The sequence below is a fragment of the Rhinopithecus bieti genome, unplaced genomic scaffold, assembly GCF_001698545.2.
Source record: "Rhinopithecus bieti isolate Rb0 unplaced genomic scaffold, ASM169854v2 scaffold_51345, whole genome shotgun sequence".
NCBI classification, from domain to species: domain Eukaryota; kingdom Metazoa; phylum Chordata; class Mammalia; order Primates; family Cercopithecidae; genus Rhinopithecus; species Rhinopithecus bieti.
This window is the reverse complement of record NW_016820792.1, coordinates 1,498,581-1,513,708: the sequence shown is the minus strand read 5'-3', so window position 1 is coordinate 1,513,708 and position 15,128 is coordinate 1,498,581. Positions and strand designations below refer to the sequence as shown.

The 15,128-nt window shown below is 37.9% G+C and overlaps 1 protein-coding gene across 1 annotated transcript in view; it reads left to right on the top strand.

Annotated features, from left to right (window-relative positions):
- Positions 1–15,061, top strand: part of TUT7 (terminal uridylyl transferase 7) — a 66,581-nt gene extending 51,520 nt beyond the window's left edge. Inside the window, exons 22-23 of the mRNA XM_017859925.1 lie at positions 707–1,032; positions 14,054–15,061. Coding sequence (XP_017715414.1) covers positions 707–1,032; positions 14,054–14,121 — 394 coding nt within the window. The 3' untranslated portion in view covers positions 14,122–15,061. The remainder of the gene's footprint in view (positions 1–706; positions 1,033–14,053) is intronic.
- Positions 15,062–15,128: the final 67 nt, after the last annotated feature.

Below are 15,128 nucleotides of genomic sequence, written 5' to 3'. Positions count from 1 at the left end.
TGGTAACAGTAATGGTGTTTTAACTGTACAGTAATGGTGTTTTAACTGTACAGTAATGGTGTAGTGGTGGTGTTTTAACTGTACAGTAATGATGTTTTTAACTGTATAGTAATGGTGTAGTGGTGGTGTTTTTAACTGTACAGTAATATTTTGAAACGTGGTGCTCAAATTAGGTTACCATCTGGAATTTGAGAAGCCTTTTTTTTCAGTCCTTTTTTTCATTACTCAAAAATCAGTGATTATTAGGACAAGGGAGAAATGATTTTGACATTTTGAGAACATAAATCTTATAACCATTGTTCCTTTGTGAATTTAAGCCTTCACATCTAAAATTTCCAGTGCCTAGTAAAGAAAGAATGCTAATGTGCCAGAAAGGCCATTCAAGAAATCACTCCGAGTATGATTTGCCTTTCATTACATCAGTGTCAAAGTAGGCATTCAGCCACGGAGTGCCACTCACTGCAGTTACTGGTTTCACAGCAGTAGAGCAGCTTTGAAAATGAAAAAGAAAAACTGCACCCTTAATCCCTGAGGAGACATCTTAATAGAGAAGATGGATTTTCATTTAGGTTCTTGCTTTTCCTTTTAAACTTTCTATTCCTGGTTATCTCATAAATCTAGAATTGCCTTAATATTTTGGGAATTGCCTTAATATTTTGTCAGGCTTCTGTTTAGATTTTTGCTACTAATATGATGTCTTCTACAGAGTGAGACGGCGGCGAGATCAGGAAGATGCCCTGAACCAAAGATACCCTGAGAACAAGGAGAAAAGAAGCAAAGAGGACAAAGAAATTCACAACAAATACACAGAAAGGGAGGTGTCAACAAAAGAAGATAAGCCCATACAGTGCACACCTCAGAAAGCCAAGCCAGTGCGGGCAGCTGCTGACCTGGGGAGGGAGAAGATCCTCAGACCACCAGTGGAAAAATGGAAGAGACAGGATGACAAAGACTTAAGAGAAAAACGTTGTTTTATTTGTGGAAGAGAAGGGCACATTAAAAAGGAATGCCCACAGTTTAAAGGCTCTTCAGGTATGGACACCTATCATACCTTGATGTTTGCTCTAACATCTCAAGGGAAATCTCCTTTTTAGAGCTCTTTACTATTTTAGTTATCTTCTTTATCAATATATTTACTCAAAAAAGATCTTGTTTTCAAGAAAGTAAAATCCCTTCCCCCTCCTTTAATGTTGATCCTCCATATATCTTATTCCTGGCTTTATTTAGAGTCTTACAAGAGTCATTTGGTGAACTTTTCTAAGATTATCAGTGAGGTGAAAGTGCAGTCATCTCTGGTACCTGCAAATGTAACCTCAGTGACCAGAAAAGAAGCTGCAACTTGAGCTTTGCTACTTGGTATATGTACTTGTGAAATCAAATCACGGGGGTGGCGGTAGCTAGAGTTATCTCAGGACACCATGCTCTGTGCGCAGGTGAGCCACACACAGGCACCTGCATAGAAAAGGGAACAGAAAGAAATAGGCTGCATAGTTAGCAGTGGGTATATCTGCAGAGGGGAATTATGGAAGATTTCTTTCTGTAGATTTTGTTATTTTGATTTTCTACAAGTGAGCATGATTATTCTTATGATGAAGAAAATATCTATTAGCCATCATTAGTACAACACCATCCCCAAATCTGGCCGCTTTGAGTTGTTAAATACAAATTGGCCATTTTTGCTAAATGGGTGAAATGTCTATTGTGGGCACCTTTTAAGCAGACTACTAACTATAAGGGTACCTTGTGTGTGTATAATAAGTAATGATTTACAAAACAATTTACCTTCTCACTTCCCAGAACTGTGCAAGTGATGAAATTTGATGAGCTTAGAAAAGAAATCTTGGGAAGTAATTTTTTTCTATTTAAGTAGTCAATCCTGTCGCTATCCTCGGTTGTATATATATGTTTGTGGACACCATAAACTGTCAGCTGCTTTACAGTTTCCTTAAAATACTCCATGTGTATAGTTCTTGGAACGAGAATACCTCTCTTCTATTTTATTTTATCATATTCAGCAATATAGTGTATCTTTTTTTGAGACAGGAGATTTTTAGATCATACCCTTTCTTTTTTAAAGGAGCTTTATATGAAAATAAAATATTTAAAATTTTTTATCTATTATTTTAGAGTAGGGTTTAAATGTTTATGAAAGATCCAGCTTTAGCTGCTCACATGGGACATATACCAGAATAAAGTGATTTTCTTGTCTTGTTTTAAGAGGAAAATGTATTTAAAAGAAATTACAATAATAGTTGCTAATGTTCATTGAGCATTCATGATGAGTTAGGCAGTATTTTAAGTACATTACATGGATAATTTTTACAACAGCTTCATTAAATGCATTAATATCTGCAGTTTTATGGGTAAGGAAACTGTAAATAGTATAGATAAGTTTTAAATAGTATTCCCAGAATTATTCCCAAAATTACTGGAAGCCTGTGTTGATTACTCATGACTGAAACATTATTACAGTCTTCCTCTTTGGTACAACGAAGTGGAGAATTTGCCCCAGCTTTGATGAATTTCTGTTTTCTTGCTAGCAGCAAGTTTTAAGTTGTTTACTAGGGAAGCTCTCACAACAGTTAGAACAGTGAATTTGGCAGCCTATGGGGGACAGCAGCAACTCAAAAAGAGGGGGGAGTCTGGGTGGCAGGGGGATTATCAAGCATAAGGAAGAGCACTTATCTGGAAATGTGGTCCCTTTCGATTGCAGTCCTGACACATTGAAGTTAGTAGTCATATTTTAAACGTGAAATGACAGTGGAGGCATGGAGATAGATACAGGGAATTTCCCTTGGTGGCAGTTAAAAAATAATTAGTTGCTTCTTCCTGTCTAAAACTTACGCTGCTCTCTCTTGTTTCTTCAGATATATTGCTCCTTTGTCCACACAATATACTGAGTGGAGCTTCTGTCACACCAACAGACAGTCTCTCTGAAAATCTGAAAACAGGGCTACTGCTTTCAGTGTAAAGTAGGGACAAAAAGTGCTAATTTCTTTTTTAGGAATGTCTAAATCAGATTGTATGTTTGGATCCCCCTCACCTGTACCATTGAAACCAATTGGTCCATTTGTTCAGGTAAACTGAGAAGGAGGTGTGTCTGTCATCTGTTCACTCAGGAGATGCTCCCTGAATGCTCTCAGCTCTGTGCCAGGTCCTTGGCGCCATGCTGGCAGCCCGGGCCCTCCTTCCTGTGGCTGACCTGCAGCATTCTTTCTGTCTGTGCCGCGTGGGTGTGGTGCGTGGTGAGGCTTGCTGGGCACCGGATGGCAGGGCCGCGTTTCAGAACTCCTGCATACGGTCTCGCTTTTCAGTTAACTTGCAAAATTCTGCCACCCACATGCCTTATTTCAGCTCTCCTTGGATGTGGTTTCGGTTTTAAGGCTGTTTCAGATGCTCTTCCTTTCCATTTTGTAAACCAGTCTATTTCATTTTTTAGGCAGTGCTTTTACATGAAGACAAAAAGAAACAAAAAACAACAATATTTTTGAGTCCCCAGTCAGGTATGTGGGTTTTAAAAGAAACAAACGTGTGTTATTTTATTTAGTGCGTACTTGACCACATGCCTTTTGAGATTCTTTCTCTGAATACATGCTTTTAACAGGGATTGGACATCAGAATGGCTTGGGGGAACTTTAAACATACGGTTGCCCATCCTCTACCTTTATTTCCTAAAGCCCATTCTTCAGTGGGTAAGCATGGGCCTGTGTGTTTTGTAAATTCCAAGTGGTGTTTATACCACCCACGAGTGGCAACCAGAGTCTTCAATTATTTGTTCCAGTCCCATGCTTTTTGTTGCTGCTGTCTTGCCTGCAGTGTTTTCTCCTCCTGGAGAGTATTTGCCGCACACAAAGTAAAGAAAAAAAATAAGCTTAGCCTGAACTCCACTGTTACCTCTCAGCTACTTCATTTATTCATTCTTTCAACAAATAGTTATCCAGCCGCTCCCTCCCTTTCTAAGTTCGGGACACCGGCCTCAACACTGAAGATACGGCGGTGAATAAGCAAAGCCCCTTCTCTCATTTACTCTGCATCCTTCTCAGAAGAGGGTAGACAATAAAGAGATACAGAGATAATATGTCATGTGGTGGCAAATGCTAGGAAGAAATAACAAAACAAGGAAAGGGAAAGAGAGTGGTTGGCTAAGGAGGCGGCCTCTCTGGTAAAGTAACATTTAAGCAAAGAATCAAATGAAACAAAGGGGCCAGTCCGGGGAAATTGGTGTTAGACTGGCAAACTCAGAGATGGAAACAGGTGTCGTCCTACAGCATCACTGAGGCAGTGTGGCAGGAGTGGAACAGGATTGGAAACTTGAGACAGAGAAGAAATTTGAAAAAAAAAAAAACAGAGTGGAGCAGGCAGGAGGGTGAGTGAGTGGTGGAGGTGGAGGTAAAGTCAGAGGGTGGATAGATCTGGATTATGAAGCACCTTCAGCAGTGGTAGTGACTGTTTTTGTTGGTTTTTTTGCCCCTTTAAGTGAAATGAGAGAGTATTTTCGGGTTTTGAGCCAAGGAGTGATATTATCTGAATCCTGTTTTAAAAGGCTCATTATGGCTGCTGTGTGGAGGCAGGGTAGCTACTTAGAAACCAACCCACCTCAGCCTCCCCATTTATAGAGATGGGGTCTCACTATGTTGCCCAGACTGGTCTTGAACTCCTGGCCTCATGTGATCCTCCCACCTTGGCCTCCGAAAATACCAAAATGATAGATATGAGCCACCACATCTGGCCATAAGCTTCAGCCTTGAGCAGACACTTTCTAAACACTTTATTTAGGAAAAAAAAAACTAATTCTTGCATAGCCACGGTGTTCATTTTGCTGAGAATAATGTAGCATAGTGTTGACAATTATGTGGGTGTAATTTCTAGCTTTGTGATTCTGAGAGACTGCCTTATCCTCCATATGCCTCAGTTTCCTCATGTGTAAAAAGGGGTTAATAATAATACCTGACAGGGATGTTGAGAAATCCATGTAAAAGTACTTAGAACAGTGCCTGCATGTAGTGAGAGCGGAGAAAAGGTTCGTGGTGGTGATTGCATTGATGTTATTATTCCTTCAGGGTATCACCAAGTCTTCCAGTGCCAGCATTGTTCAATTGAGAGAGAAATATAGATGCTAGGCATATACCTAGAAATGGCATTGACAATAAGTTATGATTTCTGTAATTATCTTCTGAGTAAAAAACCTGCATATTTATAAATCTTTTGAGCAACTGAAAAAAAGTATTAACTTAAATTTACTACAGGAAAAATGTATTGCAATAATTATGTTACTTATACCAGAAAAAATTACGTTACTTTATACCAGACAAAAGAAAACATTTATAGGTGGTTAAAATCTATCCTATCCAATAAATTGGACTCTTCCAAGTAAGTGTATGACAGATGATATAACTGTTTAGTTTATCCGTGATATGTGTATTCAAATTATTTATGTTGTTATAAATGTGAACTGTATCTCACCTGTAAGTAGTGTTAATTTCCCCACAGCTCTTCCTTTCTGTAGTACTAAGTATGTCTTTGGGCCACTGGTAGTTTCTCAAGAGAGCATGTTGATACGGACAGCCCCCCTACTCCCATATATGGTGTATTGACCTTAGGCAAGAGATGTGGTTTCTCTGAGCTCCAGATGTGTCATCTATAAAATTGGTGTTAACACCGTTTATCTCATAGGGTGCTAAGAAGATTAAGTACCACCCAGAGCAGGCACTCAGTCAAGTTCTCTTTCCTCTCGTGATACCTACCCCCATCCTTTCCTCTAGTTCTTTCCTCCCAAAGGAGATCATAGTAGATAGAAAATCCTGTGAATGTCCTTGCTCTTTGTTGTTACCTCCCTCCGCCCCATCCCCCCACACACAATGCCTTAGATATGCAGTAGGTTTTATTGATTAGAGGTGAACTTATTTGGAAGGAATAAAAAGACAAAGCAGGAGAATGGTCAAGAACATGAGTTTTAGAGTGAGACACTTGCGTTTTGAAATCCAGCCCAACCATTTACTAGTTGTATGACCTCTGTCAAGTTATGCAACCTCTGTGTGCCTCAGTTTCCTTTTTGGTCAATTGGTGCTAACACCTCCAGGACAATTGTAAGGATTACCTTCATGTAGATAAAGCACTTAACACAGCATCGACACATCTCATCACTCAATAAATTATCACTGCCCTTTGTTACTGTGGTTAGCAAACACTTGCTGTAATTTATCTCTTCTAACTTGGAGGACAAATAAATAATGGAAATTTTTAACAAAAGTATGTAGAGATTGTGGTACCACAGCGATAAACTGATTTTTATGCTTAAGTTAATTACTCTGGTTTGTGTATGACAGTTTATTCAGTATGAGAATCTCAGAAAACTAATGTTCTTTTTTATTCCTTAATCTTCCTACCCTTTTTTTGGTAAAAAAAATTCCCAAAAAAAAAAAAAAAAACTACCTCTGTCTTTTTATTTATTCCATTTTAATCTCATGGCTTGGAATCTGAGAAATTGGAGTTGCTGGAAGAGATTGGTGGATGTCTTTTTGCTGTCATGGTGATGTATTCTTTTACAGCGTTTATCATTGACCAGAATTTTAAAGCCTGCTTATTTTAAAAAACAAAAACCAGTGATCTTTATGAAAATAAGTTTAAAATAATAGAAATACTTTTTAAAATAGTGTGGGGAGAGCTCATTGTCAGTGAATATAGATCATTATGTTGATACCCTTTTTTGGATATTCTAGTGTATTAATATACCATTGTTTATTTAATCATGTCTTATTAATGGACTGGCTGTTTTCACATATTTGATATATCATGTGTCTTCACAGCTTGTGCTTGCATATTCTTTCCCACAATATTGGAAATCCACATATTTCCTTGTACATTTTTAAAGTTGATATCTAAATCTTTCATTGTAGTTGCAAAGCATGTAATTTCTTGGGGGAGGGGGTCTGTAAATATTGACATTTTAAAATAAAACTTTTAAATCAGCCTTAAATGTATCAAATGAAGTATAAATATTATTGCCTTTTCATACCCACCATCATTTATATACAGCTCAGCTCTTCTTTAACAGGCAAAAATTATATATCATTTTCCTTTCCTCCTTGAATTCCTTTGTTGTACTTCTACAGAATTTCAGCATAAGATGATATATTTTGTTTGTTTGAACTTCTCCCTGAGATGATATATTTTTATTACACATTTTCAGATATTTTATTGAGTAGCTTATCATGCTTATCTGCAACAAAACTGACAGAGGCGACAAGCTAGACCCTGTCTATTTTCTATAAATTTTAAGCTTTTATTAAATCTCAAAGGATGAAAATGTCTTCTACATTGAGTTTTCACAATTAATAGAATATATAATTGATCAAAACAAATGTTACAAATTGTAATTAAAAATTACTTTTTATGTTTACTTACTGAAAACGACTTTTATTTGTAAGAAAGGTGAGATTTTTTCCCTATACATTCATGTATCTTTGGGTCAATATTATTCACTGCATGAATGAAGCTGTTCCTTTTCTCTCCCTAATTGTTTTGTTTTTATAGTTGATAAAAATGGAAAAACCCCAATTTTTTTTTTTTTTTTTTGAGGCGGAGTCTCGCTCTGTCGCCCGGGCTGGAGTGCTGTGGCCGGATCTCAGCTCACTGCAAGCTCCGCCTCCCAGGTTCACGCCATTCTCCTGCCTCAGCCTCCCAAGTAGCTGGGACTACAGGCGCCCACCACCTCGCCCTGCTAGTTTTTTGTATTTTTTTTTTAGTAGAGACGGGGTTTCACCGTGTTAACCAGGATGGTCTCGATCTCCTGACCTCGTGATCTGCCCGTCTCGGCCTCCCAAAGTGCTGGGATTACAGGCTTGAGCCACCGCGCCCGGCCCCCAGTATTCTTTATGATGGCAAATTAAAAATAATAGAAATACTTTAAGAGTTTGGGAATAGAAGATACATTACAATAGTGCCACTCAATTATTTTGATTCCTTCTTAATTACATGACCAAAAATCACAGTGATGTCTCATCAAAAATTGTTTGTAATGATCATCCACTATCAGTGTAATTTTATGAAAGCTAAAAATTTGGATTTTAATTAGAGGCATTTACATTTACCACAGATACCAGCATTTTGTTTGCTTCTCCTCTTCTCTGGTTTTTTTTTTTTTCTGCCTCGTGGCAATACACCACAGTAAGATTTGGCTGGTTAGGAGATACGCCTTTCTTTTGTAAAGTAGGTGAATAATTGTGAAAGGGGAGTTAGAAAGGATAGGTAGAGTGATTCCTGAAAACCAGCCTAAACCTTGACCACAAAGGCATTCACAGGCATATAATTTTTAAGAAAGAGTATATATGGAAGTTGAAGAGCTGGAAATTGACTCTCTCAAAACTATCCTTGTGGCCGGGCGCCATGGCTCACGCCTGTAATCCTAGCGCTTTGGGATGCCAAGGCGGGCAGATCACCTGAGGTTGAGAATTCAAGACCAGCCTGGCCAACATGGTGAAACCCCATCTCTACTAAAAGTGCAAATTTAGTCAGGTGTACTGGTGTGCACCTATAATCCCACCTACTCGGGAGGCTGAGGGCAGGAGAATCACTTGAACCCAGGAGGTGGAGGCTGCAGTGAGCCGAGATCAAGCCACATGCCCTGTCAGGTAGGCTCAGGAACCCATGGACCCAGGTTGAAAGAGCACCGTTTACATAAAACACTCTAATGAATATTCACATACTTGTCTAGTGAATATTCACAATAGTCACATATTGTTATTTCATCAGGATAAATTCCCACTCATAAGAATGATAGGTTTAAAAGTATACACATTTTGACAGTGATGCCAATATTCCCAAATTGTGATTGTTGACAATCCCGGAGAGTCAGTGACATTGTTTCCCATACCCCGACTTCATTGGGATAGTCTTTTTTTCATTTTACACCTGCTTGAATTCCTATTATTACCATTGAACTTTACCTTTTTTTTTTTTTTTTTTTTACATGATTTCGTCTATCTTTCTTTATCTTTATGTCTTTGTACTTTTGTATTGGAGTATTCTTGACACGCTCTCACTGTTGCCCCGGCTGGAGGGCAGTGGCTCAATTACAACTCCCTACAGCCTTGAACTCTCAAGCGATCCTCCTACCTCAGTCTCCTGAGTAGCTGGGACCACACGCTAGTGACACCACACTCAGCTGATTGTTAAAATTGTTTTGTAGTGATGGAGTCTCACCATGTTGCCCAGGCTCGTCTTGAACTCTTGGGCTTACATGATCCTCTCTCCTCAGTTTCCAGAAGTACTGGGATTACAGGCATGAGCCACTCTACCCGGCCCAGTTTATTATTCTTTTAACCTCACTTATATGTGTTTGCCATACAGATGAATATTTGTTTTAATAGTGTGATCTAGCCAACTTTTGCATGGTTTCATATGATACCAAATTTTATAAATGTCGTGTTATTCCTCTATATTATATAAAAATTAATTCATGTGTTATTTCTAGTACTTTTGTTTTTTTACATGCAAATATTTTATATTCAGGTATAGTGAACATTTTTCAGATATAATAGATTACATGTTTAAATGCTACCGTAGTAAAACTACTAGTACTGTACTTAGCAAAGGGTGTAACATTTTGGGAAAAATAGAAACAGGGGCAAGTAGCAGTATAACAATAACTAACTTACCTTCTAGAGAATTGGCATTGTTTTTCCATTTTTTTTGTTTGTTTGTTTTTTTTCTTTTAGAAGGGTCTCACTCTGTCACCCAGGTAGGAGTGCAGTGGCACAATCACAGCTCACTGCAGCCTCGAACTCCTGGGCTCAAGTGATCCTCCCACCTCAGCCTCCCAAGTAGCTCACAGGCATGAGCCACCGTGCCATGCCTGGCTCAATCTTTTTTTTTTTAAATGAAAGATCTGTCACTGAGGTGGTGGAAGTGCCTTGAGTACCATCACCAAGATCGTTTCCTCTGTCATGTCCCTCTCAGCCCTAGAAACATCCATTATGATGAGGTTAAGTCTCCTAGTTTCCTCCCTTTTTTTTTTTTTTTTTTGAGACAAAGTATCCCTCTGTCACCTAGGCTGGAGTGTAGTGGTGTGATGTCTGCTCACTGCAACCTGCACCTCCTAGCTTCCAGTGATTCTCCTGCCTCAGCCTTCCGGGTAGCTGGGATTATAGGTGTGAGCCACTGCGCCCAGCACCTTCTGGTTCATTTTCTTGTACTCTTCCATATGTATTCCTTAACATATGTTTCTCCTTGGTGAATTTTTAAATTTAAATGGCATACCATAATATATAATAAGAATGTCCTACAAACCGGGGATGGTGATGCGGGCATGCAGTCTCGGCCACTCAGGAGGCTGAGGCAGGAGGATGGCTTGAGCCCAGGAGATCTGACACTGTAGTATGCAATGATAGCACCTGTGAGTAGTTACTGCACTGCACTCCAGATGCAACAAACTAGACCCCATCTGTTTTAAAATTTTTATATGTTGCTGTTTTTAGATTTGGGGTTTTTTCTTTGCAGTATTCCACCCTGTGAATACAAAATATTCTATGTATTTATTACCCAGTTTTAGGTTGTATTCAATATTCTGCCGTTATAAACAGTGCTATAGTGAACATCCTTGTAGAAGTCCCCTTGAGCATGTGCGAGAGATTCTTTAGGGTTTGTGTATCTACAGGTCAAATCGTTAGGTCATAGCTTGCTTATGTGCATTTTAGTTAGATTCTATCAGATTACCCTTGTATTGGCTGAAATAATTAGAACTCACACCAGCAGTGTGCGGGTCATTTCTTTATATCCTTTCAAACACTTGATTTTTTTTTTCAGAATTTTCATTTTTGCAAATATGATGGATGAGAACTACTTATGGTGTCGTTCTCATGTGTATTTGTATGACTGGTGATGCAAGGGGCCCTTTTACTTTTTTTCTTTTTTGTTTTTGAGATGGAGTTTCGCTCTTGTTGCACAGGCTGGAGTGCAATGGCGCGATCTCGGCTCACCGCAACCTCTGCCTTCTGGATTCCAGCGATTCTCCTGCCTCCTGTCTCCTGAGTAGCTGGAATTACAGACACTTACCACAACACCCGGCTAATTTTCATATTTTTAGTAGAGACAGGGTTTCACCATGTTGGCCAGGCTGGCCTCGAACTCCTGACCTCAAGTGATCTGCCCATCTCAGCCTCCCAAAGTGCTGGGATTACAGGCCCTTCTTACGTATTTATTGGCCATTTGGAGTTCCTCTTCTGTGAATTGTCTGTTCAAATCATTTGTCCATTCTCCCATTAAATTATCATTTCCTTAATAATTTTTAAAGCTTCTTCATTTATTCTGAATACTGCTCTTTTATTATTGCATAAATTTCAAGTGTCTACCTGCAGTATATCTTCTGTTTCAACTTTTTGTGTGTCTTGCCATTCCAAAGTTTTTAATTTTGAAATAATCAAATTATTAGTTTTCCTTAATTCGTTTTCATCATCGTTTGGTTCATAATTTAGGGTCATCTTTAAGAAATTCTTCTCTAACCTGAGGTCATAAAGATATCCATCTCTATTTTCTTCTGACAGCTTTAAAACTTTGTTTTTTCTATTTAGTCCTTTAATCCATCCAGAGTTTATATGTGTATAGAGTAGGAGGTAGTGATCTGAGCATTTTTCCCTCTGGTGAAAAGCCTAATCTCTTTTTTTTTTTTTTTTTTTTTTGAGATGGAGTCTTGCTCTGTCGCCCAGGCTGGAGTGCAATGGCATGATCTTGGCTTACTGCAACCTCCATTCCTGGGTTCAAGCAATTCTCCTGCCTCAGCCTCCTGAGTAGCTGGGACTACTGGTGCACCGCTGCCATGTCCAGCTAATTTTTTTTCGTATTTTAGTCGAGACGAGGTTTCACCGTGTTGCCCNCCCTGACTTAAGATGGTTAGGATTTTTCAAATTTACGATAGTACCAAAGTTCTGCATTCAGTACGCTCCTTACACACTTTTGAAGTATGGTCTTTTTTTCTTTTTCTTTGAGATGGAGTCTTGCTCTGTCGCCCAGGCTGGAGTGCAATGGCATGATCTTGGCTTACTGCAACCTCCATTCCTGGGTTCAAGCAATTCTCCTGCCTCAGCCTCCTGAGTAGCTGGGACTACTGGTGCACCGCTGCCATGTCCAGCTAATTTTTTTTCGTATTTTAGTCGAGACGAGGTTTCACCGTGTTGCCCAGGCTGGTCTCAAACTACTGAGCTCAGGTAGTCTGCCCACCTTGGCCTCCCAAAGTGCTAGGATTACAGGTGTGAGCCACCGTGCCTGGCTGAAAAACTTAATCTCAATACTTTGTGCAGTTCACAATATCGAAGATGGGTGCCTATAGACAAATAGACGCTCTGTGGCATAAATAATACAGTGGTAGAACAATAGAGTACTTCGTTTCTTCCTGACTGAAATTTCTTTCTGAATTCCCTGGCTGATATTTTTCATTGTGAGTCGATTATCTAGATGTTCTGCTTTGAAAAGTATGTGTTTAGGGAATGTTTTTATTTGCGTACTTACTATGTTTGCTATGGAAAATTTAGAAAGTATTGTTAAGTAAAATGAAGAAAATAAAACCATCTAAACTCCCTCCATTCTAGCATTAACTACTATTTAGGTTTTGGGGATAACGTTTTCCTGTCTTTTTACATTAATGTAATAATAGTTCACATTTATTAAGCATTTTCTATGTGCCAAGTACTATTCCAGTTGCTTTACATGTATTCATCTGATCTTCACAATAACTTCGAGGGGCAGGTATTACTGTCCTCATTTTACAGAGAAAGAAAATAAGGCATCAAATACATGATTGGTGGGGTGTTTTTTAGTTTTTTGAAAATACTATTTATATAGTTTTATACCTTGTTTTTTCATATTAGTTATCCTTCTGTGTATACCTAATATTCTATTATGTGCACAGTTCCTCATATTGTAAGTTTGGGACTTTTAAGTTCTTTGCATTGTTAAATTGTAAGGTTTTTATGAATATTTCTTTAGCAGAATTTCTACCCACCTCCTCCTGATCTTCTTCCTCCTAATAATTTGGTAACCAAAAATTGATAGTTTTAATTTGCATTTCATTGATTACCCCGATATTGAATTTTTTCATATACTTATGCCATTTTTTTTCCTATTTTGTATATTACCTTTTCATTACCTAGTTGTCTATTGGTGTTCATTCTTTTATCTGTTGACTTATAAGTTCATTAAATGTGGTAGTGTGCTTAGGAAACTCTTACCCTACCCCAGGATTACCTAAATACTCACTATTTCTTATGCTCTGACTTTCTTTTAGTTACATTTAATTCTGTAGTTCACTTGGAAATGGGTAGAGAAGAAGGATATGGTGTGAGGAGGGAAACTACCTTCCTTCTTTGCCTCCAAAATTACTTATTTGACATAATACAGTTACCGAATAATTCATACTTTGCCCCATTGGTTTGAAATGCAAACTTCATTACTTTGTTACATATAATCACCAAGAATTTCTCAGGTCTCTTAAGTTTTTTCATTGATCTATTTGTTCAGACTCCAGAACAAAATTTAGTAACTATTCCGTGGTATTGGTTTTAATCAGTAATCCTCATTCATGTCCTCCACCTGCAAATATAAATTTCCTTTTTTCCTTTTATATCAATAAGTTATTGCTATAATGATTACCATCCACAGCTTTGTATCTGCAGAGTAATGATCTAAGATAATTATTTCTGGTCAGATAATTCTTTGCAATCTGTTGTGTTTGGTTGCAAATGAAGATACTGAATTATACAAGGCAGAACCTTAGGTTTGTCTGGTGCTCTGTACCAGCATGGAAATAGTGAATATGTAAATGTATTAAAATGAGATCACTCTAGGAACCTGTCTGCATTCAGAAAGAATTTTGACTAAGCTTATATTCAATCAATCATCTGCATATATACTTTTTAATATCTAGTCTTACTACTTGATTCTAAACAAGTGACCAATTTTAGTATGAAGCTTTTGTGACTAATTAATAAGTAATTTTATGGCTTTTGTCATAAAATGAGGCTTGTTTCATTTATATTGGGTTTTGTTTCTTCCCCTCCTCTAGGTAGCCTTTCCAGTAAATATATGACTCAGGGAAAAGCCTCAGCGAAGAGGACCCAGCAGGAATCATGAGGGAAGGAAAATGCAGCACTCTAAATGACCACTCAGGCGTTCCTATTCACTCGGAAAATTAGGTTCATTTCACAGGACACAGCAGCGTAGATCAGGCTTCAACTTAACATTTAAGGGAAATGTCAGATTTTTTTTTAATTTAATGAAATTGTTAATGAGGAAGAATTTTTAATATAGTCTTATCCACCACCCATCCCCATAGATTTAAGGATTTTAATAGAAAGCCATGATGTATGTATTTAAGCCAGGTTAAAAGAAAAAATGTAACTATGGACCGGTATTCAATGAATACAGTTTCATGGTTTTAATTCTTTCAAAGCACATTAAAATCGTGTGCTGATAAACCCCAAGTAAATTAACCCTTTTCCGTATAAATCCATTTTTTGTTTTGAAGAGGGGAAATTATATTTATTGTTGTTTACTGAATCCTTGTGTGAAAGCATATCAAATATGTATGAACTGCTACTGCTGTACTTCCGATTTACAGACATCATTTTATTGCTATTTGTAGACGTGATAACATGAACATGAGTACCTATTTATGTGGGCCTTCAGTGGATGAGAAGTGCCACTCAGGTCTCTGGGGTCTCCCTCTCTAATTTTAAGTAAACTGACATATAACTACTATGCTTATCAAAATGAAGTAAGGAAAACAGGTAGTCCTGTTTGCCACTAAAAACATTTTCAAAGGAAAATAAAATGAAAGTACTTTTACTTTTATGATATTCAGAAATTAGGATGAAGAACTTTTAAAAAATTCCTGAAGATCAAAGAAGTGATCTCTGCCAGTCCCAAGTGTGGTTGGTGTCATTCTGGGTCTGACTGGAGCCCTCCTGGACTGTTTCTTTAATTTCAAAAGCCCTGAAGACATAGTACCTGGTCAGAACTATGCCTCGGTTTATTTATCATTTTGAAATAAAATCAAAATTTCAACCTGTAATTTTATCTACATTATTTTCTAGTGGAAGATTCCTAAATTTCCTGGGAAAAAAAAAAAAAAAAAAAAA